Raw genomic sequence first — 26,940 nt, 5'->3', positions numbered from 1 at the left:
ATTGCAAGATTGATATTCTTTGGTAAAATTCCACATTCAGCATAGAAGGGACACAATTGGAAGTCTGAAACAGCACTTTCTCCTTTTTCTCCAACACAAAAGTCTCCTTCCAGTGTGCCACCTTCCATGCAAAACAGCTCATTTTTAAAGCTTAGTTCCAGTCTCTTAAAGATCCTTGGTTACAAGCCATGGGAAAGGATATCATGTGACGGAGGCACAGTCCTTTCCAAATGACAGGGGAAATGTCCTGCTACAATCATCCTTAGTGAAGAGAACCCCGCACCATTTGGTTAGTCAGAAGAATTCTTCACCATACTAGAAACGGAGAGAGGATACCATGCTCTTACTTTTCATCTTCTCTCACTTTCCCTTATGAAAATATTGCAAGATCACAATTAATGGGATATAGCACTTTAATTTCTAAGAAGGTTTAAAAAGTATGTTACTGAAGTAAATGCTGGCTTCAGGGGTTTTTTTGTTTTGTTTTGTTTTTAAGGCAAAAAGAAAGCTGATTAGAGAAAGGAAAGTGTTCCTTTTCTGTTCCTCCATTACCAATGATTATTAAATATGTGTTCATGCTAGGACTGCTGAATGGTGGGCAACATCATATTATGAATATTATAAATATTACAAACAGAGTATACAATATGCAGTCAGTAGATAAGTGATTTGAAATATTAAGTCACTTACCATATCAGTAGAAGAAATAGTTGGCAAATCCTCTGGAGCCAGTGTAGCATCATTAGATATTGACATATTAACTGTAGGAAAAAGATGACTTTTGACTACAAAGATAAAATAGAAACAACCTAAAACCATAATTATGTATTTTAAAAAGCAGAGTTAGGCATTAAAAATATCTTCCATAACAACATAAGGGCATAATGAATTTTTATTTATTATAACTGTGTTCACCTTTCACCTAGATAAAATAACGAAAGATTTGGACATATCTGTTGTGCTCTAATATGATAAGAAACAATGACAAATATTTAAGGAGATGGTATTAAAATTTGTTTCTGGTTTCAAAGAGACAAAACAAAACTTTTTTGTTACTAAAAGTCACTCAATGTATTTTGCCTAGTGGAATAAAAGACTGATAATAATTGACTAAATTGATCACTAGATTCATACACAGTAAAATCTCACAAATTAGAGCTTTCTAATTAAGAATTAACTAATTTGTAACTTTTGGAAATTTGGACTGCTTAGGAGAAAGTATATCTTTGAAAAATGTGTGAAAAGAAAAAAAGTACTAAATAAGTAATACAAATATAATGGGGGTGAATATAGCATCATTTGTATATTTAAAATGTTATTTGCAGAAGAACCTAATTTATTTATTAAACCAACCCTCCTATTGAAAATATTTCACTAGTTTTCTTTCTTTTATTTTATGGGTCTGAAAATTAAAACATAGTATTTAAAAAGTATTCTGTGATTAAAATATTTTTCTTTATAATCTAAGCCTTTTTCTAATTATGCGAAGCTTTATGTATAATAAAATAAACTGTTACTCAGAAAACATCTCTAATTTATGGAAATATTGTGACATAACACGAATCAGGTTTTTGTTTTGGAGGATCAAAGACACAAACCACATAGTTCATTTAACACCCAAATTGCTAATTATTGTTTGGTCTCCTTCCCCTCCCCCCATGCTCCTAGCTTGTCCTTTTAGTCTTCCATGTTTTAGGTCCTGCCTACATAACCCTTTAAGATAAACACACAGGTTTATTTGATGGCGGAAATCTAGAATATAAGGAGCATGTCTTGTTCACTGCTTTTCCCTAGACTCTACCCAGTCTGGCTCTTAACTAACAGAAACTTATAAATATTTTTTACCCCAAAAAAGAAAGAAAGATACAACAATCACAATAATGTGTTGAATTTTCAAAGGGAGAAAATGGAACTGAGGCCACCAGAAGTGGGTAAGGGGAAGGAGGAGGGGAAGGTTAGCAAGAAATGGTAAAGGGCCACGAAAAATGATTACATTATGTGATAATAAATATAGTAATACAAAAATTAATTAAATAAAAATATTTATTTACTGTCAGTAAAGGAAGTTAGGAAAGGCAGCATTTCATGACTAAAAATGAATGAAAGCAGATAAAGCCAAAAATATTAAACAAGGAAAACAGTCTAAAGGAGAAAAATATTTAGCTTGAGTCCTACTTTTGCTCAATTTTGCAATCCATTCTGATCTTTGAAGGTTCTGGATTGTAAAACTATTAACCTAGAGCTAGCTGCAAGAGCTTCCCTATTTCAGCAGTAAAACAAGCACATGTGTACACTGTATGCTTATTGTCTCATTACAGATCACAGAGAATCAAGATAGGCTAAAGGATGCTTGGCCCAAAACCTACATTTTTTTTACTATTTTGTTCTAAAAAGCTTAAAGTGCATTTTCTCACATTATTCCATTTGTTCACTTAAAACCATCCAAGAGCACATAATAGGTATGATATTAGACCCATTTTACATCGGATGGGACTCAGAAGCAAGATATGCAGGTTTCTTGCCCAGGATTACAGAGTCAATCCCAAGCAGAGTTGGTATGAAGAATTTGCTCAGCATTCTTTCTTCTCCTATCCAGCATTCCTAATTCCCCAAATCAAGATGATCTATGTGGCCACAGAATCCAGGTGGGACAGTACTCGCCAATGTTAGATGATGTGTCTCTCAACTATGAGCTGAAATGTCTGATCTGTCTAAGTTTTTGAAGAAAAATAGCATATGTGAAATCACAGGCACTATTTAGATGGTGTCTGGGAAGCTGCTCTTCCTGAGCTAGATTCTTTAATGCAATTTTATAAGCTTCCTGTCACAAAAGATTGGAGGTCTTTTTGCAACACATTTCTTTTTTCATAAAAATAAGGGGTAAGGAGTGAGGGAGAAAGATATTCAAGCTTCCTTCTCTGTGAAGGATTCCAATCTGAACTTTTAGTAACTGCTCTCAAGTTTTGGATACACATCAATTCTGCTCATTTAAATTCCTTTTATCTTTTCAGTTTTCCTCTGAGACAAGCTATTAAAACACAGTGGCTCTCAAAATCTCAAAAGACCATCATCAAAAGGACAGTAAAAAGTATATAATACTTTCCCTGCTTATTTCAATAAGCAGCTGCTTCAGAAGAAAGACTTCAAAATAAATATATATAAAAAAGCACTTCCATAAATACATATTGGCAGGATATGGTAGAGTCCATAAATAAGATCAAAAGTAAATTTCTTTAGGCTCACAGAAGAAAAAATGATCAGCTCCAATTGGGAGCTTGGTCTATAAGACTCATAGGTCACCGTTTGGATCCAGACATATGGTGCAAGTATTTTGGAAACCAATCACAGAATGACCTGTTTATATGGAATCTGCAATATCCTTAATTAGGGTTCTGGAAAGGACAAATGGAAAAGCCAAACACACTGCCCTCTCTCTTCGCCATTTGCTCAGCACCACGGCATATGAAGCAAAAGAACTCCTTGCCCTGGGAATCTAGCTCATTTAGATTTAGCCGATTATCACTGGGGCAGTCTCTGTCCTCTACTTGGTTTAAGGGAATTTCCAGAGGTTGATCATTTTCAGTTTCTTGGATTTTCACTTTATTACTCTTTCCCATGTATCAAATTTTAGCAGATCCTCTGGAACAGGGAAATGAAAATTGTCAGTAATAGACATTCAAAAATGTGTCTGTGACTTTTCCATCTGAGATTGGCTTTTCCTCTTTTATTATTAATGAGAGAAGTATGGCTGTGGCTGTGGGAGATAAGAGCAGAAAAGGAAGGTGACATCCATGTGCCAGTGTTGGTGCGCCTCCTGTACAAGGAATATCCATTGCACTGTTAAAGCTTGTACCTCTTTATCTTCTAGTGACCTGGCACCAGGAACTACCCCATGGCTCATCTGCTTTACACATGAGCAGGACTGTACCATCAGGAATGCACACAAGCTCACTTGAGGCCATGAGGTAAAGTATAAGCAACAGGTGGTCACGGAGGGCAGATGTGTCTGCTCTGATGCACAACACATCACAGTGCAGACAGGGGAGTGTAGGAGAGCTGGGCATGGATTCTGGCTCCAGCACCAGAGCACTGGTTTGAGCACTATGCCCTCAAACCCCCTACCACAGAATCTTGAGGAAGTTACCTCAGTCCTCAAGATCGCAGGTACCTCATTTGTGAACCTGGGTATGAAACCATCCACCTCATAAGGTTACTGTGCAGATTAAATAACACAATGTAGGCAATATTGATAGCACAGTGTCCAGTACCAGGAAAGATCTAAATAAATGGTAGCTAAGATTGCTACCAGCTCTAGGACCTGGAGAAATCAGAACTTGTCCCTGGGAAGAATGTCAGCTACCTCTCAAGATTTTTGTCATGATTAAATATACATATATTGCATTATTAAAATACATTTTATTAAAATCCCCTAGTAAAGTATTTGGCATTTGGAGGGTGCTTAATAAATATTAACCTAATCTGAATCTGTAACCTCAACATATGAGTAGTTTCTTAGGGTTACAATAATGTAGAACTGATTAACCTGATGTGAACAAGTAAAACTTTAAGACTATTCTCTATGATAATAAAACTTTAATGTTTTATTTTCTTCTACTTAAGCAATATCTTGAGGAAACTGAATAACTGAAAAAGAGGTACAGGATAAAACTGAATAAGCTTCTTGCTACGTGGTCATGTGAGATTTATGTAAGGGTCCTGAATAACTTGAGCACACTAGTGCCTCTTGATAAATTCAAATATTTATACTTTAAATTTCTAGGTCAATAAAAGGGCAAAAATGGCTTTTGTAGGAATGACAAAGTGAATCAGGAAAACTCTGGGAGAAGTACCTCTTAGGGGAATTACCTGCCACTGTCTCAGCCTTAAGTCTTAAAACAAACAAAATTAATAGTAAGTTTTTCTTTGCTTTTTTCCTATTATCCTTTTAGTTTTCCAAAGTATTTTTTACCAAGTCTTATTGCTTGAGATGTTCACTGCAACTAGGCAAGTTCAAGTTATGATACTCTTCAATCCACAGGCACCCTTCACAAGTTCCCCTATGATGCTCTGCTGGAAGTTACAGAGCTGATCTGCTACTAGGACATATTTAGCAACTATTTTCACAGAAACTTATTTTCCATACTCACCCATCATTACATCTAGGATGTGCTATAGACATTATTCTGGATAAACTTTTCCAAATCTGTGTTTTCTATAAACGCAAATCTAGAGAATTTTCTAGGTCTGGTGATAATCCAAATTCATTGCTTCCCCTTTTCTGATTCTTGCAAGCATTATACAGAAACTGCTAAAACACAGGCTAGAACAGTAAAAGGAAACTAAAATGATGGGTCTTTCAAGTGTCTATGGTTTTCTCAAAAGACTGTGTTATTATGAATGATAAAACATCAACTGTGCTGGTAAAGGAATCTTACAAACACAGGCCTGAGTAACACTACACCAGGAGAACTTGTACTTCCTTGTTTTACCATCAGTCTATGATTTAAACCTACTTCATGAGGAGGAAATAACACACAATGAAGATAAAACTGCATATAATATGATACAGTTCATGGAAGATAAATTAGGATTATCTTTTACTTCCTAATTTTCTTTTAATGGGCTTTCTAATTATGAAACACATATTGACTATAATAAGGGACCACAAGAAACATGATCCAGTTCTTTTTAGCCCCTATAACATATTGGTGGTGGGAAAGGGGGAGGAAGAGGGGGGTTAGCCAGAAATTGGTTAATGGAAACAAAGCATAATTATGTTTTATAATTATGAATACGCTAATTATCCTGATTTGATCATCATATATTGTACACAAGTATTGATAGTCAATTCTGTACCCCACAAATATGTATAATCAATTATGTTTCAATTTAAAAAGTAATTAATTAAAAAAAAACCATATTGGTGCATAATATTAAGATAATAGAAAAATTTCTTAGAAATAAATGATATTGAAAGCCCACTCTGACAACAACTATTTCAGAGCACTTGAAAGCCTCCTTCCACTGTGAATAAAGTAAAGGTATGGAAATGGAAGCCATGGCTACTTCCAATTACTTGGCTTGGTCTCACAGTTTCACACCAAGGAAAAGGACATCTTTTACTTTGAGATACCACAGACAGTGACACAATCGGTACCTGAGAAAGGATTTACTCCTCTTAAACATTCATCCATTATTAAGCATGTTCTCCCAGGAACAGGCAATAACAAATCAATAAAATACATCCTTTCTGTTAACAATTTACTATCTAACCCCTTGAGGCAATTTGTCTTGCATTTTACAATTTATCATTTTTAGCAAGGCTTCTTTCCACTCCAGATATAAAACCAACGCCTGGTCAGAAAATTTACTTTGACCCTTTCCAAAATATTAGTGTGCCCTTGAGTATATAGTCATTGCAACCTTTACGTATTAGGCAAATGAACAGAAGTACAAGAGTAGAAATGTATTCCTAAAGTCTGGGTCAAATGCAAATCTGACTTCTGTTCATTAAAAAAATAGTTAACATTACTTTAAAAACAATACATTTGATAAAAAGCAATGTGTGTAAATGTGTGTGTGTGTGTGTGTGTATTCTACCTTACTGCAAGTAGCACAATTCTTAAAAAGCAATGAAATAGACCCTCAGTAAATTTCTCTTGATGGATGAAGGACAAAAAATCAGGGGAGAGAAGAGAAGGTGAGTGGAAGGAAGGATGTCCATGTCCTGTTCCCTACTTACAAAATTTTAGCATTTATGTTTTTGAATGAATTAGATTCTTCTTAGAAAAATTGAACACCCCACCTCTAGGACTTTAAAGCCCTTTTCTACGTGACCTTGCATAGTGTACAACACTTTCATAATCTTGAGATTTAGTGGAATAGTATTAAATAACTACAACACACTGAACTCCTAAACTTTTTTTTTTCATTCAATGTAGCTTTGATGTTTCATATTTATCTACCACAACACACTGGTTGTGAATTTGGGGGTGGGTTAGGCTTACAGTAGAAACCCAGTTAGTATCTTTCCCTAGGAAAACTTCTGGGAAAATTAAATGTTTGAACCCATTAAAAAAAAAAACTAAGAGATTAAACTGACTGAGGTATCTTGTAGGACAGCAAGAAATATGAAAAAGAACAACTTTTTACTCAGTGTCCATCAGGTGCCAAACAATTTTACCTATACTACCTCATTTCATCTTTATAGTTACCTTTAAGGCACAATTAATAACACAGTTCAGATTATGAAACAAAGAGATTAAGTAATTAGCCTGGCTCACACTACTAGTTAGTGACAGCTGAAATTCAAACTCAGTTTTCTTTACTCCAAAGCACATATGGTTTACCCTTTCTCACACTAACAGTTTTCTAAATTGGAATGTTTGTGATAAAATAAGATATTGTGTATTGTCCTTCTAATGAATACTTTTTCAGCTTTGACTTTTGGCTTTTGAACCGAATTATCTTCTTTCATACATACTTCTGCCATTTAACAATCATGGCACAGTTGGAAATATAACATGTATTGCCCTTACATTAATTAATAGCTATCCCATTTCTAAGAAAAGGGAATTTTAGCACAAAAACCATGTATCCACCTACGTATGTCAAACTTCCTAAGCTAATTTTCCTTTTAGCACTTACAACTGAGCTTCCTTAGTTCTTCAGTAGACCCAAGTGCATGACTTGGGCTACCAAACAATAGTTGGGGGTGAAAAAAAGAGAGAGATATGTATTAAGACAAGGAAAATCAGGAAGTGATGAGATTTTATGGAATCAAGTGAGAACAAGAAAGATCAGGAAGGAGGAGAAGAGGAAATGCTGCCTTAAGAAAATACAAAAAACAACATATTGTGGCCATGAAGAGAGTTTTCTTAGTGATTAGTGACCTCTATTTCCATTCCTGAAAAATCAATTCTCAGGGTGCAGGATCACGACTCCATCTGCACAGTTGCTGATTCATTGTTACATACTGTCTCAGTGTTGAAAAACAAGTTATCCGCCAGTTTAAATATTATTGACTCATTGATTGAATTCTTTTACTAAGAGTGCATGTTGTGATGAAAGGCCAGTCTTTTGTTGTTTTTAGAATACTTTCTCGAGCTGTATATGCAACCATATGATTATTCTCTCATTATCACTGCCAGTTTGCTATCAAGGATTAAATTTATGGTAGATCTACACAGTTTGCTATTAAAAAGTATTAAGGTCATGTGGAAGTATTAAGGTTCTCAAAAGTATTAAGCTTATGGTGAAAATACATAAGCATTAATCTTCTGGGGTTCCGTAAAACATAAGATTGTCATGAAAATGCAAATATCCATTTGCCTTTTTCCAAACCACAAACAGATTTTATCTCCACTGGTTTAAATAATCCTTCATACACACATCTTTCATGAATGTGACTCATCTGGACAACCCCAGAAATAATGGGTGCAACCAACAGTCTTGTTGTAGAACAGCCCAATTGCCCAACAACAATTAGAAGGGAGGGCAAAGAAGATAGGTTTGTTTGCTCTGTCAGTCACACTTAAAGGCTAAATACTAACACTATATTTTTAAAAACAACAATAATAATAGCAGCTAGCATTTAGTTACTTAAGTATTACATATGAGAAACTGTCTTAAGTACTTATCTGTAAGAGCTCTTTTTTTCTTCAGAACAATTCTATAAGATAGGTACTATTATTAACCCCATTTTACAGATATGAAAGGTAAGTCTAAGCTACTTTGGGAAAAGAAACTTCCCTAAACTCACACATATGGCATTAGTCAACCTAGGACTGAACACAAGATTTTCTGACTTCAAAGCCGTGCTGCACCGCTTTACTGGTACTACCTAGAAGCAATCGGAATAGTCAGAGAACTTTCACGACAACTTAGTTATTCAGGACTGACTTTTTACACAATCTGGACAAACAGGTCAAAGGGAAAGCAATTGCCACATAAACCTGCACATGCCATGCATGTGTAAAATTGGTTAACTCTTAGTATCATTTTCAACAAAACAATGATCCTTTTTGGAAGGAAAGATACATGAAAAATCATTGTTGTATTTTTTACAATTTGAACACATTCAGATATGTCCTCGTTGGTTTCATATTACCTTCTCTGCCAGCATCCAGTAAGTAAACAACAAAGGCAAGTTCCATTAGTCTCAAGTAGGTATGGAGTTGACACTAGGCGAATGTTTTTTCTGTGTGACAGGTGTGCTGACAAAGCCCTCATCTGGCTTTATGAACACCTCAAACCTCAGAATAGCTGAGTGTTTTTCTTGTTGTTTTTTTTTCCTTTAGAAATCCTTGGTGTATGATTACTCTAACTTGCCTAAGAAGTCAGCTTACAGTCTTTTTCATAAGTAAATAAACATATACACATAGATAGATAGAAATAAATACAGGAAAAGTAAAGTTCACAATCCCACAATTAAATATGTCTATGAATCCAGTATTTTGAATGTCCAAACTTCCCTGAAAGTCCAGACTGTGTGGTTATGGAGGGGTTTACCTGCCTTCTCTCCATAGAAGTAGGAAGATCTCTCCATAGCTATGTAACAGTAATATCTGTTTTTCTGCAGAGCATATTTAATTGATTATTATAATAATATATGAGGATACTTGAAAAAGTTCATGGAAAAATAGAATTTAAAGATAATAAGAATCTTCCGATTAAGTTTTTTTTTGGTTTTTGTTTGGTTTTTTGTAACATTTACTTGTACATATTTGTGGGGTACATTGTGTTGTTTCAATACATGCATTTACTGCACAATGGCTCACTTAGGGTAGATAGCATTAGTACCCATTAGTTCACCCATGAACTTTTTGAAATGCCCTCGTATACTACATATCGACTGCCTATTCTTTCCAAGCACTTTTTAAATTATGAAATATTTTAAATCAGTATACATCTGAACACTACTAGGCTTTTATTAACTATATATTATTCATATTTGCCTGAATCTTTAAACTTCTACTTTGTTCCTCTTTCTGCTTTGCTTTTAAGCATGGGTTTTATTTTAATGTGTATTGATTTACCTTAAACAAGACAAAAAGAATCTATGAGTGCAAAGTCCAACAATACCCTGTCTTTTCATCAGTGTTATTGACCGACCAGTTTGGAGAGAGGTAGTGTGCTCTTTTCTCTCACCACTAAAGATGCATATCAGTCTTTAACACTTCTCCACCAAAGTGGCAGAGAAGAATGAGTTGTTCCACCAAAATATCTGGGAGTAACATCACACAGGCTGCCACAAGCATAAGAATTCTTCTTAGTATCTCGCTTATTCTTTAAATTTATAAGCATTTTGCACCTTAGTGTATAATATAACCACATTTGTTTTATCACTAAGAGGTTTTTTTTCTTGAATCTTTAACTAAAAGTGAATATTGCATGAACGTGTCCCACATTTATGCCCTAGGTTTTTACACAGCCCTCGGAACACTGCTATACTTCTGGTGATACAAGGCCTAGGTCAAAAAGTATGGATTGTATATCAATTTGTATTTTAAGGGACATAATCCTGTAACTAATTGCATAACTTGGGATCACTAGTATTATTACCATTTAATTACCTGACACAAACGTCCATCCCTTATGCTTACTAGAACATATCTAAAGCAACTTTACTCAGTGTATTTTTTTCAAATGCTTTCCATATTAAAAAATGGAAAATTACTCCAAGAAAACATTCCAAATACTAAGTTTAACACTTTTTTGTGAAAAAGTTCTGATGTCAACTCTTGATTGGCAAAATGGGTATTAAATTGCTAAGATGTATAGAATCATATTCCTCACCCAGAATTACTTTCACTTTTATGTCTTTCCTGACTCTGTAATATAAATCTACTCCTCAAACATAACATTCCTTCTTTGTTTCTTCTTTTCCTTTCTTTTATTATTTACATTGTCTAGTAGAAATGAACTATAAGACTCTACCACTAGGCAACTCCAGGCTGAATTTCTATTTTAATTTCATGCCTCAAATTACATAAAGTGAATTAGTATGTTCTTTGTTTCTTCTATAAGCTTAAAATAGTCTATTTAGAATTTAAAGGAAGCAATTCCCACACCTATAAGAAGCAGCCAAATATGGGGTAGAAGTACAGAGGACTAGGTTTGTCCCATCTTTATATCTGTTAATGTATGTATCTCGGTTTCCTCACTTATCACATAAAATCAAGAATAATGTACACATTAATTCCCTGCAAATACTGTAGTTGAAGTTAATTTCAAAGTATTGGGTTGACTGTGTTCACATTCCAGGGCTCCCGGTTTCACTTCCTGATTGGATCACATAGCTAAGATACCTCAGGCAATGAGGCTTCAAATTTAGTAGCATAGTTTCTCCAAGAAAATAAAATATCCATTTCTCAGGATCATAATACCATGTTGAAAATTTTCAAGCACAGAGCCTACACCTTCCTCTAACACGGGCTAAGAGCAAACACTGAGCATGATGTCCTCACCTGGGTCAGGCGGCACACAAGCACAGGAAAAGTGAGTATTATAGCCCACTTTGAAGTTGGAGTTGATGGGGTAGTAATCTGCTAGCTTGATCATCTTCTTGAAAGCATCATAGATAAAGATGAAGCTAATCAGAGAAGAAAAGCCCTCTTCTGTGAAACGAGTGAAGTACTGAACCAAGAAGCTGGCATCAGTGGCTACCAAAATGAGACACAGGAAGGCTGACCACAGGCCAATCCAAAGGCGAAACTCCAAATAGTCAAAATTATTGTCCCTGGAAAGAAGAAAGAAAGGAATTTAGACTCCTCCCCAATGGCACATAAAGAAAAATATAAAACTACCAAATTTCTGTAGAATGACTCTTAAAAATACAAGATCACTTTTAGCCACTAGATGCAAAAGCTGGATTTTATCCAGGAAGTACTAACTTTAAGAATTTGGGCTACTGATATTGTTATGCTACCACAAAGAAATAGTTCCAGAAGTCTGAGAAAAGTACATTGAAAGTAGTCATACCATTTGTTTGTGAACAACTCATTAATATTCTCATTCAAAAATATGGTCCTTGCCTTCATAGAGTTTACAGGCTGACCAATTTGAAATCATGACAATGGTACCCAGTATGTGTTCAATAAATATTTGTGAGCTTTACTGGTTAATGTAGACACTAAGATCAGTATGTTCTCTGTCCCCGAGTCTTCACAGTCCACTGAGGGAGACAAACTGACAAACATAATCACACTATAAAATATTAAGTGGTAGTGTCACAGAAGAAGGAGTAACTAATTCTGGCTGGGGGGACAGATGAAGTTGCAGAAAAAAATCTCAAGCTGTTCGAGGACAAGTAGTAACTTCCCAGTCAGACCCAGGAGAGTCAGACCAGGAAGAGGAAAGAGTAGTTAAAAAGGCAGGTGGCATAACATGGTGTGTAACACTCACTGTGGACAGTGCCACCAACAGGAGGAGATGGGATTAGAAATGTGGGCTGTGGTCAGATCATGTGTGTGTCTTGGTGTGCTGCAGCCAGACTCTACCATTTCTCATGAAGTTTGCCCACAGACCTTATATCCTTCTGCTACAGCTGGGTATGAAGCATCTTGTGACCACCTGTTTTCTGTCTCTGCTTACCCCACAGCAGACTTAGAATAGGCCATCTCCATTTAAGGTGGCCACTGTCTTTCAAAACACTTCCCATTTCTTAGAAGTAAATTAATTCAGAATTCACAACTACAAAAGATAGGTTAAGTGTTAAAATTTTACTATGTCATATAGATACTTTGAAAATTATGTGTAGAGTGTACAATTATTTTTTTAACTCATAATTTATTTTTGATTTAAAAAAGCAGATAGTAGCATTTCTTGCATGGGAAAAAGAAATAAATCAAGGATCATACACACTTGAAACTCTACAGCCTGGCTTTTAGAAAATCGGTTTCTGATAACTATTAGCGACGTATTTTAATATTTTCCCAAAGACATCATCTCTTCTTTTCTACCACCACCAACCCAGTCTAGGCCACCTACTGGTCTTTGCCTGATAAGAACCTCCTTAGTGATATCTTTACTCATATCTATGCTTGCCCTCTCAAAGTCATTTTCTACACCAGAGCCAAAACAATATTTTAAAATGTGAATCAGATACTCCAGTTTAAAACCTTTTAATGCTTCCACTGCTCTTAGAATACAATTCAAATTCTCTACCTAGCACAGTGCCTGGCACATAGAGGGTACCCAATAAAGATTTGCTTGATGAATGAATGCATGCCTGTAGTTTAAGACTTGACTGAGACAGTTACCGATTTTGGCCTATGAATATCACATGCAATCAGGAGTTGACTAATTCTGTGATAGCCAAAAATTATAGAATATTAGAATTAAAAGTTCCTTAGGTTCTGTGATGGTTAATTTTGTGTCAACTTGACTGGGATATTTGGTGCCCAGATATCTGGTTAAACATTATTCCAGGTGTTTCTGTGAGGGTATTTTTGGAGAGATTAACATTTAAATTAATGGGTTTTGAGTATAGCAGATTGCAATCCATAATGTGGGTGGGACTCATCCAATCAGCTGAAGACCTGAATAGAACAAAAAGACTGACCTCTCTTAGGGCAAGAGAGAATTCTTCAGCATTTGGACTTCATCTGCAACATCAGCTCTCCCTGGTTCTACAGCAGATGGTCTTCAGACACAAACTGAACATTGGTTTTCCTGGGTCTCCAGCCTGCCAGCCTGCCAGCCTGCCCTGCAGATTTTGGACTTGCCAGCCTCTATAATTGCATGAGCCAATTCTTTATAATAAATCTCTTTATATAAATAATAAAGGGATTTTACATTTATATACAAAGAGAGAGCTATAAAGATATATATACATATATAAGATACATATACACACACATTTTTGAAGAACACTGATACAGATACCAATTTGTGAAATATTCTTCATTTTGTAGATGAGGACACCATGGCTAATGGAAATTAAGTCATTTATCCAATGTCAAGGTTTTAATGGCAGAGCTGGACCAGAAACCAAATCTCTTGAATCTTGGATGGTCTTTTTAAAAAGTGTATACTATTGGTCCCCTATCTGATTTGTATTTAGGTCAAGATAGGGCGGGAATTAAAGTCATTGTCCTTTGTTTCCCTCTTCTCACCCAATCACAGGAATTGGAATACATTACCAGAGCAGGAGATTATTAACACTGGGGTAGAATGTTATTTTCTACAGATATTCTGGGATCTTTCTGAAAACAGCTTTTGCATTCCCTCCAGTTCCCTTGTGTCTGGAACCTCACTGTTTAATCCTGTGCATGTCTTTATAAGATAAGTACACTACAGAAAAAACTGAGTTCTAGGAATTGAGATAATTTACATTATCATACAATGCATATCAGAATAAGAGCTGAGAAACATGGTTTTTGTTTTTACTCCTAAGCCAACACACTTTTTTCTTAAAAAAAAAAAAAAGTTTTAAACAATCTTGCTAGTTTTGCTTCCCTAGCAAGATGAAAGTTAAAACAATCTTGATTTGTTCTAAGAATGCTAGTGGTTGTTTATAGAATTGATGTTTACAGGACAGAATGAGAAACAAATCCATTAACTAGCTAATGGTTAGGAACACTATCAGTTTGGGTTGAGTACAAAGGAAAAAAATGCGTGTATAAACTTAAACCTCAGAACCTAAACAACATACCAAACTAGCTGCTCTAAAAGATTTAAATATTCCCAGAGTAGTTCAACAAGAATGAGCCAAATAAAATCACTAAAACCAATGGCACTTAATTATGATATTATTATATTTTTATATTATTATTATGATATTATGATATGTTTAGAGAAGCAAGAAGAGAGAGAGGAATAAGAGATGAGAAACTTTAAACAAGCTGATCATTTGTAATGACTACAATAAAATGGCATTATTACATCCAATAAGTATCCTTGGTGCCAAGTTTAAATAGCAATTAAATTATAAAAAGCAACAGAAAACGACAGTAGAGACTGAAGAAGAAATTATGGTGAAATAGAAGGAGAAAATGGACTTATACCCTTATGGTACCACTCAGTGTAGCTAGATATTTTGAATCATAGTTTCTGAGTAGCATAAAACCAAGGATACAGACAAACTGGAGTCACATCTGAAACAAGCAACAAAAATTAGTGTCCAGCCACTGACAAATAATATAAACTCCCTAAACTAAGGGAACAAACTCAGCAATATGAAAAGAAAATAATAATTTGAAGGCCTAAAAATAAATTTTACAAAGAATACAGGAAAGAAAGTACTGAAAGACCAAATGATAATAATACAGGCTAAAATCCAACTTTAATCGTTAAGTTTTTACGTGGCTTAGGACACAATGCTAAAACTTCTTTCAGGTTCCTCACTCAAGAAGACAAAAAGAATCTAATTCTCTATTATTGGGATACAATGTGTAAAAATAATGCAAAAGAAACTATAGAATTTGAGAAATAAAGCTACAAGTGACTTTTGGAAAGTTGTGAACTATTTTCTTCACTCTATTACTAATTTTAAGAGGTTACAGCATATTATTCATATTACTTTGTGATTCTCCAGTTTACAGGTTAAATATTAAAACCTCAGTGCTAAATCTGTGGATTACGTGAAGTTACTGTTTGAGTCCACTGAACCTATAAAACAAGGATTTACCCATTTCTCCAAAAATGGTAAAATATGTTGGAGAAAATCTGGGCAAGACAAAGTTAAAACAGTTTCTTTACTGAAGGACCTCTTAGATCCTTTAGTATGCTAAAGTGTAAAGTGAGTTATCAAGAGCAGGATTTAATATACAGAACTCCCGGACTTACTGGGATCACCAAAGTTTTTGTTCATGGAGCACCTAGCGGGACTAGTAATTGATGAAACATACTTTGGAAATGGTGATCTATACAAATACTCTGTATCCAGACAAAATATTAGTACTGCTACTATAACACAAGCAAATGATACCTCATTGTGAATAAAATAATGTTTGCCACATAGTACTCAGTGACTCTTTTAAAGTAGTTTTAAAGCATGGTTTCTCAAATGTTCCTCATTGCTTTACAACTGTTTACAAATAAATCACTTGGAACTATGTTACCAATTATGATGAAACAGAAGAGAAAGTGATAACGATACTTGCTTAGTGAGAGGAAATAACCTCTATCCCATAATTATTTAAAGCAAACTGGGATGCAAACATTTTCTGTAGATTAAGGCTCTGATCACATTTCACCCAATAAATCTTTCTGCAAAGGTTTCACCATGTTTGTTCCTGTTTATAGAACATCCTTGTTTAATTTTTCTACAAAGGCTTTCTTGTCTCACACAATGTTTTCTTAAACATATAAAAACTGTTTGACTCTTTCTATAAACTGACATGAATAAAATTTTTTCCAATGTCCTCCTGAGAAATATAATGGAGAAGTGATTTGTAATAATGACCTGCAAAAACTCACAACATTATTTAAAATTTGAAACTTTAAATTCTCAGAAGACTCTTGTCGAAGTTTTCAACCCAGTTTTCAAAAAACTGATTTTAAAGCCTCTTTCTCTCCTGTTTCTTGTGATCATTTTTGATGACATACATAGTTTCAAAGGCTATATATGAGTCCTTAAGTCCATGAAGTACTATGCAGGTAATGACAATTCTAAAATTAAAATCCTAAGAATGCATAACAATATAAGAATATCGAAATTCCAACAAGGAGTGCTAGTACGCCATATAAAAATTCTGCAATCTAAGAATTGAGATCTGCCAGTAAAGGCAATTCTCTCCAGAGGTATCAAGTACATTAGAAAGAGGCCAGAATGCCCAATTTGATTTTGAATCTATTTGTGTGCTAATGTGGCCACTTGGATAATTCACTTAACTCAATTCCCCCCAACCTTCTTAAAATGATCCATCAATTTTGAAGAGAAAATATTGATATCATAATGGTCATACCCATTAGCAGTGTCTAGAGATTCCTTTAAGAGGCATGGGCTCTGGAGTCAGAAAGAAGGAATTCAAACCCCAGCTCAACCAATGACTGGTGATGTAACATTTGGCAGTTTACTTATTCCTTGCCTGCTTTCTCATCTATAAAACAAGATATGGTCCCTACCTCATAGGATTTCTGTAAGAATTACATGAGTTAGTCCACGTAAAGTGATTCAATAATACTTGGTGCATGGTCAGCAGTCAATACATGTTAGTTATTATTCTGCTGAGTCTTGAAAACTATCTTCAGTTAGGAAACCTGGAACTGAGGTTGGGAGCAGTGAACCAAGAAAACAGCAACCAGTCTCTTTTATTAATGAATCATGTGACCATACACAAGTTATTTAATTTCCCTAGTGTGTTAGTCAGAATCACGGCAGGAAACAGAAGACATTCTCATGAGGGATTCTGAGAAAAACTTAATAAATGAGTCATTTACAGAAGTGTGAGTATCCAAGAATGGCAAGGCCCTCAATGACCAGAACCAGCAGGACTAACTCCAGGCTTGACAGGCCAAAAAAGAAGAGTTACAAGTGATGGACTTTGGACGTGACCAGCACCATTGTGCACACAATAAGCACCAGCATGAAATAGCCACCAGCCTCGTCTTCCACTCCAGCACCAAGCCCCTCCCCTCTTCCCTTTACCAGAAGCCTCCTGACTTAGAAACAGCTTTCCGGCTTCTGCATCGGTGCAGTTCTCCACCTACCTAATGGTCCCTCCCCCTGTACATTTCACGCCCAAAAGCTAATATAAACTCTCACAAACCCATTGTTGGGGCTGTCCCCCATTTTCAGGGCAGCCCTGTGCTGTCCTCCATTTTGAATACAGCCTGGCAGATTTATTTCTTTAATAAAGCTTGAAGGGTACCCGGCATCTCAGCTCACTTTCTTTCAACTGGTGAGGGCTAGAACCAGGGAGGAGGGGCCACCTGAAATGGGCTAAAGTCTCAGGGTATAAGCCACTTCCAGATGGCTGTGCTAAAGCAGAGGCAGTGTGCGGGGAGGTAAACATCCTAGGAACTTTCTATCTTACAGTCCTGCTGGTGCTGCCCATTAGCCAAACCACCAGGAAGCAAGAGGGCAAAGGAGACTGGGTGTTGCAGTCCATAGTGGTCAGCCTCTCAGGGCACAAAGCTGGACAATAAAGGAAGAGAATAACTGGCAAGGGAGCAAGCAGAAAATACAGCATGTGGGTCTCCATTGAATCAAATGTAGAATGAGTGTTGGACTACCTAATTTCTAAGGCTCCTTCAACTTCTAAATCTTAACATTCCAGCATTCCAATTGATTCGTATACCTATGTTACTACTCTGTGATCTATCTAGACTATGCATGTTCTACAATCAAGCAACCTAATTTATAATTAAATATGTATATACATACTTGCTGAAATTAAATAGAAGCCTCTCAAAAACTAGGACAGGTCCGGTGCTGCTCAAAATAGTGAGTGGTTGACCGGCAAAAAGGCAAAAGATGGCTCCAGAGACAGCAGTGCCCAGGAAACTCTCCAACACACCCTAAAAGAAAGAAAATATGGGTGTTAAATGAAACACATCTTTTTTCTTCCCATTTGTGATGTCACTAAGGAAATGAAGTTGCATGAATATGCTATTATGAAGGCCTTAGAAAACATATCAAGAATGGAGAACAAAGATTGTTATCCAATGTGAATATTGCCACCATTTATTTTACCTTACATACAATTTAGTCATCTTTCCTACTCCAAAGGGTTGGATTGCTGCAGAGAACTATAATGACTGTAATGACTGATGTATAGAAGGCAAAAGGTGGCTGTGATCCTTACTAAAAATATTAATTGAAGCTTCTATCCATGAATTCATATTCTGTAACTCCACCAAATGGATAGAAGTGACTTGGTACTTTTGGCCGCATTTTTCTTTTTGTGGTCATCTTCAGTGTTTATTTTAGCCTGATTTTACTTTGTACGTAACAGGTACTACTCAGGCACTTTTGTGCTATATTTTATGCACGAAAGCTATTTTACCTAGGGAAAACGTTTTGAAGTAGAGAGGTTGCTCTCCATTCTGCAACTTCTCCAAGACACCAATTTCCAAAACATTCTCATTACATATTCATTGTCTACTGTAAATTTATACAAGAGCTTCGATTAACTTTAACTCTAGAAGAAATAGAGGTACAGGGACATGAGTAGCTAAACGTTTGCGGCCACATTTCCTTGTAGTTATATCTCTGGAAATCAATCCATTGTTTTCTTTTAGCATATCCAGGACAAAGAAACACTTGTCATCAAGCAACACTGACATATAAAATTATCCTTTCTTGGTCACATCATTCAGGACCAATATTCTCAATGATGAAAAACTGACCTATTTCTTTTACTTTTCATTATTTCAACTTCAATTAGAAAAGCACATGTGTATTTGTAGGAAGGTCCTTTTGTAAACTTAAAATAATATTTTGTCAAGCGATAATTTTCAAATGTAAAAAGAGGACAGACACCCTTTATTCTTATGTAAAGCTCTAAATCTGAACATTCAAACATATAAAATAAGACATTTTCAAATGAGTAAATAAAGAAATTCTATAGCTTTAAAAGAAAATAACATATTTAGTGGTACATTAATTTAAACTGTGGAGCAAAATGATGTGATCTCTGTAACTTTATGTGCGTACCAAAATGGAATGGTATAGGAAGATTTTCCTCTTCAATTAAACAATAAATTACCTGATCTTAGAAGTATGATTATGATACATAAAACAAGCCTCTTAATCTAAACCACCACCTGACTGGAGCAGAGTGGATATCTGGGGAATCTGAGGTGTCCCTCAGTCATTTTTCCTTTCCCTCCCAACCCCCCAGTTAACCTGTCCACCTGTCAGCCTCACTGAGCCTTCTTCTTCTACTGTCCCCAAAGTTCTCCAACAGCTTTTCATTCACTTATTATTTTTAGAGAAAATACAATATACTATACATAAAATGATCATGAAATTGGTTTTTGAAAATCAACTTACAGAATTTAAACACACTGAGTTCCATGCCCACTCAAAAGCCATCCTAGGAGGCCCTTATTGCAATGATTACTCAAAATATTTTCTACACTGCTTCAGAGCCAGCAGCATACTCCCTGGAATGACATTAGCAATAGCATATCCTCCTGTTTTAAGAGTAGCATTCAATTAAGAAAGCAGATGAAAATCCTTTAAAGCAGCACTTAAATAATAATGGAATTGGGGTGGGTGGGCAAAAAAAGGGGTTGACAACTATGTAATAGGAATGGATTCTCTCATGGCAAGTAAATATACTCTGAAGCAATCCAGAACAACTTCTGTCCATAGTGAAGTCTAGTTTAAAGCCTGGCCAGATGGTCTTCTAAGGGACCCCATTTACACAGAGGTGAGTTCTAATGCATGGCTGAAGGATGCCATAACATTACTTATACCCATTCCACACATAGAGAGCATCAAGGTCATTTTTCCTCATAGTGACAGAAATCAGAATATTGAGCAAGGCCAGCAGAACCAAGATCCACTTGTGCAGAGAAGATAGAACTGGATTCCCCTATGTACAACAAATAGTATTTGTCTTGAGCTCTTACATATTTAGACATTGAGATTCAGGATTATTAAAATATATGAACAAATTCACATTCAATATGTCACAAGTCTTTGGCGTATGTACCTGCCCAACCACACCTCATCCTTGCCTTAAACTGGGATTTTCTTGAACATGCAGTTTTTCACCCTCTGTGCATGGACAGTGAGCTTTCCATGTTTTCTTCTTTTATGACTTACATTAGTGGATGTATAACATGAAAAGTTAAGGACTTGAATGTTCTGTGCAGCAGGACAGGCCACACTCTGGGTATTTGTGATAGGCAAAGATACACTGCATCATTCTTTATCGAGTGTGGAGGAGTGTCTATTTCTCATCACTACTGCAGGATCAAAACATAGCACAGGCTGGGTGTAAGGGAGAACATAAAGTAAGAAAGGAGGGATACAAGATTGAGCATTCTCTACTTGACTTGACATAGCTATTAATCTCTGTGAGGGCAAGAACAGGGTCTTCCAGTGTCACGACATCCTGTTTCTCCTTCTCCCATCATGCTATCCACCATCCCTCTATGTGCTCTGCAAGCACTCAGTAAATGCTAAAGGAACCAAAGAAGAAATGCCCAAATGACACCCCAGGTTCCGCTTATCAAAGGTCAATAGCCGTTGTTGCTCATTCGCTAAAGATAACAACCAATTTCTTCCAGAAAACGGCTTTGATTTATGGAAGCCATGTGACTGTTAAAAGACAGATTATTTTTATTTCAGTACTTGATCCTTTCGTAAGTGCTACAGTTTCCATTCTGTTACTGACAATTTTGAAACAGAGAAGGGTGATTTATTATACACACTGCACTGGAAACTTGCTTAAACTTGGAGATGCTTCCAGTGTTTCTGAGAAAAGAACTATTTTGACCTGTTCCTCTTCACAATATAGAAACTTTAAAAATAATCTCACACAATGAACAATTTAACTGTCACTAGAGTTTAAAGCAATTTATAAGGTGACTATCAGAAGACTCCTTTCTGATTTATTATATTTGGTGTTCACTGATATAAAAAAGGAAAACAATGTGTGGATGTGTGTATTTTTAATAGCCATAACTCATAAAGATATTTCTGCACCTGATTTCTCAGAGAAACAAACCCCATAGCAGTTCACAAGAGTGTAGACAGCTGAGCTCTGAGGTGTGGCGGGATCAGGTGCCACAAAGTGCTCTGGTCCATGCCAGTTGGGCTCTCATTCTATTCCACTTCTGATCAGTGCACAGAAAAAAGAGCAAGCAAGTGGCAGTCAGTAAATGTATAGTGTAGGCTCTGTTGTGCCACCAGAGAGATGATGATCTTAGGAATGTCACTTTACCTCTGTCAATTTGAGTTTCTTCACGTAGGAGACAAAATCAAGATGACACAGTAGAGCAATGGTCTCTGGAGTAAGACAGTCCCAAATTGACATCTGGACTGTATCATTTCCTCCATCAGTGACTTTAAGTAAGTTAGCTTAACCTCCCTATGCATTCTACAGTTAGCGTGCACATTAGATCGGATAATGTATGTTAAGTACTTGGCATAGTCTCTGATGGATAAAACTTGTCTGATAAGTAGTAACCATATATATAATGCATTTATCTAAATGTGAGATGAGGAGGTTGGACTGGATGATCTCCAAAATCTCCTGCAGGTGGCTCAGCACTAAGAGCCTGTCTTGGAGTCAAGGATATCTGAGTTTTAATCTCGGCTCCACCAGTTAACGACTGGGTAACATCTCTAAATCCTAATTCCCTCTTCTGTAAAATCAATAGCTAATTCACAGGATAATGGTTTGGATTAAATAAAACAATAATATATAGAGTTGAGAATAAAGCCTGGCACAAAGCAGAGACACAATACACGCTGGCCTTCACCGCTTCTTATCTCCTTCCCCTGCCCCGTCTCTGTTAACTCTCTTTCCTCCAAGAATGGAAGGAGATGGAGAGAAAGTCAAAAGGAGTGACATGAAAGGAAAAGATGAAGATTAGTTCTCAGAGAAAAAGGGGAAAAAAGCTTCTTTAGAGCTGCGGTATTTCCCAGAGCAAATTCTAAATCAACAGAAGGCTTAGTGGGTAACATTATGGCCATTGAGAGTTGCTTCTTTTCTTTCTTTGTGTTACTAAACACATGGAGTAGACCGTAAAAAACAAAATAGTTTGTTTTACTTTAAAACAATGAAGTCAAAATCCAAATCCAAAATAATCTGTGAATCTTTTTCTGCTCGCATTAGGGTAGGAAATTAAACCAAAGATGGCCTCTGTTTTTCAAAACAGCCATGAAAATTAGAATAAGTCCCAGGATAGTAAAATCAAGCATAAAAGAAATCAGATCATAGGAGCAAGATTCTAAACAATTAAAATCTAACCACAATTTGTAACACCAGCACTTTAAGGATTTGAGCTACCTGGGACAAGGGCTGCCAGGGCCACCATTTCCTGTCATGACTAATGCAGAGCAAGCACATTCAAGACGATAAAACATTAAAAACTAAAAATGTATGCTGTCAACTTTGACTTTATTGCAATTTAGCATCTTGATATAACACTAATAAATGATTTCTGTTGTTTTTTGCCCTTTTTATTAAGGACTTTATTATTTGGATTAAAAATTACAACCCTGTTTAGGGAGTTTGAATGGCAATAATAGGACAAAAAAACGTAAAGGCTAAGAAGAAAAGTGGCACAATTGCCCAAGAAAACAAACAATTTTCCATTTCTTTGACAATTTACAACCTCATAAAACCTGGAAAATAAAATATTTTGGTGGCATTAAATGATAAAACATTCACCAACATTGTTGTTATATTTCAGGCTTAAAAGTTTTTTTTCTAACAATAAACATAAATTTTAGCCTGTGTTGGTGGTGATTTATATAAACTGTGCAGAATGTTGAATAATAAAATTATATTTCTCTAGATGAATCTTTGAATTTGAAGTTTAGCCAAGAAAAATGAGGCAGCCTAAAGCCATTGCAAATAAGCAGTCAGATCTGAATTACCTGCATGAGTCTTGATGTCAGGTTCCCAGCATAAGCCAAGCCACATGATCAAAAATAAGTGGAGAAATGATGCAAGTATCTAAATCAAATTTGGGTCACATGTGAATTACCTAGGAAGCTTTTTTTTTTTTTTTTAATACTGATTCTTTATCTCCACCTAGAATAATTAAATCAGGATCTCCGAAGATGAGGCTGGGGAATCACTATTTTTTCAAAGTTTCCCAGGTGATTCTCATGTGGTCCAAATTTGAGGTGCACCCATTCGCCAACCCCCTCTCCTCCTTCAAAATAGTATTAATGATACATACACAGACTATTCATCTACACTGGGGAAGAAGATTGGATATACAGCGCTCAGCCTATAAATCACCTGTGTAGCTACAGCCTATAAATCAGTGATTTCTGTCCTGACATACCACAGCTGCAAAATCCTCATTGCCATCCACTCTGCCTGAAGTGCTTTGTCGTCATAAGCAGAATTTCTGTTTACATTGCCCAGCAGGAACTGAAAAAAAGAGATTTGAAAGACAAATCTCCCTGCTTGAAGAAAAGTATGAGCCAAAATCTTTACCAAAAGAACTTCAACTCCAAGTCTTAGAAGGAGAAGGCAAGATATGGGGGCTTTATAATTTTTGTTTGTTTGTTTGAAGAGCTGTGAATATGTATATAGATCATCTGAAACATCAAATACCAGTACTGCATTACACAAAAATTAATTCCAGATGGATAAAAAATTTAAATGAAAACATAAAAGTACTAAAATATGTGGGTAAATATTTTCCTAATCTTGGGGTGGGGAAAGCCTCTCTAAATATATCATGAAAATAAGAAACTATAAAAACATTAAAGATTTTGATTACATAAAAATTAAAATATGTACAGCAAAGGCAATCATAGATAAGGTTAAAAGACATGGTAGCTCTAGGAAAAATATATTTTGTAATATTTCTGACAAGAGAAAATATCCTTATTATACAAAAAGCTTACAAGTCAATGATAAAAAACTAAATGACCCAAATGAAAATATAACAAGGACACAAGTACAGTATAAAGAAGTATAGGTAGTCAATAAAAATTTGGAAGGATATTCGCCCTTGCTAAAAATAAAAAAATTTTTAAAAATTGAATTGAATAAGAATGGGCCATCGTTTTCCAACCCACAGAATGACAAAAATGAGAATATAGTACAAAATTATGTTTTTGTAAGGGTGTATGCCTTTCAAATGAAAAAAATCCAACCTAATACAAATTACTTAACTTCAAAAAGGTTTAATTCAGAACTAGTACATGAAATAAAGCACATTACTCAAAGTTCCTAAGCAATGCAGAAACCTTACTTTGTCACACAAGAGGTTTATTTATTTTTGTCTACCAAAATAACCAAATTGTGTCATTTTAACAGACTATTTCTTCCCAACTTTTGAAACTGGAGTACGTTTTTAGTGCAGATGAACATACCATCTTACATTTCCACTTCACGGAGGAACTGCATTTTGGTGCCAAAGTGCAATACTCAGGTAAATTGAAATTATTGTACCGTTCTCAATATAGTAAAACAATTATCAATTTGATTTAATCTTGCTCTTATAAATTGCACATAATGAGCTTCATAAAAAAGTATATATCTTACCAAGGAATATCATATGTGAATAAGAAATGACACATTTCTAACTTTAGCAGATTGATTAAATATTCTCAGCACAGTGGTACATTAAAGTACAGCCTAAAATTTGGAGATGCCAGCTATAAATATTCCTTATTATGAGATAAGTTCCCTTAAAATGTGCTCTGTTAGGCTCCATAAATATCTCAAAATTCACAGAAATCTAAAAATCTTACTGCATTCTACTGCTAAAAAGGTTTGTGAAAATAGTATTATATTTATTCCTGGAAAAAAATTAAAATTACTCTCTTCACTAAGTCTTCTCTCTAGACTGTGCTTAGTCATTCACAATCAACAATGTATATTTAAATTAAAATACTTTTCTGTATTCCACAAAGCTAAGAAGAACAAGTTTTTAACTAACAAGAGTTGCCATGAAGTATCCAAAAGTATTCCTTATATCAGTATTTTGTCCACATACTAAGCAATTCATAAACATTTGTTGATTTAGTTTGATATCAAGGTTCTATTTGAATAGTACTTGGAATAAAAACTCATTCCTATAATACATTTTGGTGAAATATAACTAATACACCAACATTTAATAATTTAATTATAAGTATCTAAATTAAAAGAGCAGTATACCTGTCTGGGGCAAACAAGAATATAAATACAATGCAATGAGCTGACATGCCTTGTTACAGAGAGTTTAGTTGTGGAAGGGACATGTTTTTAGGATGGTGAGGCTGAAAAGCTCTTCTTTATCTTACAACATGGCATTATTACGGTGGGACTTACTGAAAAGCACAGTAAGAGTGTTGCACAGTTCCCAGACTTCAGAAAGCTTACGCTCAAGTCCTTCATTGCTAAGCACTAAGAACAGGAAACAGTCACAAGCCAGGGTTGGGTCCTAGATGAATGTAAGTTTGGCTCTTGTAAAAGTGGTTCAGTTGCTCCCAGAAGTCCAAACTAAACTTTAACTGCCCAAACTTGATAAGAAATCTGTGAATACCCACTCTGTAAGCCCCAGAGTCCTTTCAGAACAGACTGATGGGCAAAATGTACATGCTGAGTTGGGGAATTCATGCAGTCACCTATACTGGCATTATAAGTTGATTATACTTGGAACCATCTCAGTTCCATGAGAAATGATCTACATAGCTCCCAAGATCATCTGCCTCTAACGATATATATACACACGAAAAATATATGTAAATATTAACATACATGATGATATATACAAGTATATATGTATACATACACATACATGCACATATATATATACACATATATATTTCAGTTCTGAAGTAAATGCTTAAATGTAAATTCCTGTCTTCAGAAGCTAGCAGAAGAGTTTGCTTAGACAACAGCCATATAGTGACTCATCTGTGTTTTCACAACATGTTTCTACCCAGCACCCATGTCTATTTGTAGCCTGACAATAAAGGCCCTATTTGAACCAGCTCTGAACTATCTATCTTTAAAAGCAAGGACGCTGTTCTCAGTTGACTCATTTGAGCTGCCTGTGCTTTTGAAAATAACCCAGTGCACTGACACATTTATGAAGACGTGTGATACAATTGCAGATTATTTCAGGCTTTGCCAATGCTTTTCTACTTAGTCTTGGTCTAGTATTCAGAAAGCAAAATGAAGCCAGAGGACTTCACCTCCTATATGAGCTCACTATACTGGTATCTCTTGAGAGCATTGAAAAAGACTGCTATCATCAACACCCTAGACTATAAATACCATCAAAATGGCAATTCTTATCTATTTTGCTCACCTATCTGTATCCCCAGAACTTAAAACAATGTCTGATACCTAGTAG

General features: G+C 35.5%; 1 protein-coding gene across 2 annotated transcripts in view; it reads right to left on the bottom strand.

The window, feature by feature from the left end:
* The window catches only part of SLC4A4 (solute carrier family 4 (sodium bicarbonate cotransporter), member 4), a 209,139-nt gene that overhangs the window by 73,692 nt on the left and 108,507 nt on the right, over window positions 1-26,940 (bottom strand). For both annotated transcript variants that reach the window (XM_008579814.1, XM_008579815.1), the window contains exons 10-12: window positions 18,332-18,465; window positions 11,469-11,740; window positions 691-761 (exon numbers count right to left, since the gene is read on the bottom strand). In XM_008579814.1, coding sequence (XP_008578036.1) covers window positions 691-761; window positions 11,469-11,740; window positions 18,332-18,465 — 477 coding nt within the window. The remainder of the gene's footprint in view (window positions 1-690; window positions 762-11,468; window positions 11,741-18,331; window positions 18,466-26,940) is intronic.

Source organism: Galeopterus variegatus, unplaced genomic scaffold (genome assembly GCF_000696425.1).
Source record: "Galeopterus variegatus unplaced genomic scaffold, G_variegatus-3.0.2 Scaffold1961, whole genome shotgun sequence".
NCBI lineage: Eukaryota > Metazoa > Chordata > Mammalia > Dermoptera > Cynocephalidae > Galeopterus > Galeopterus variegatus.
The sequence above is the reverse complement of the archived record's forward strand: the minus strand, read 5'-3'. Positions and strand labels throughout refer to the sequence as shown.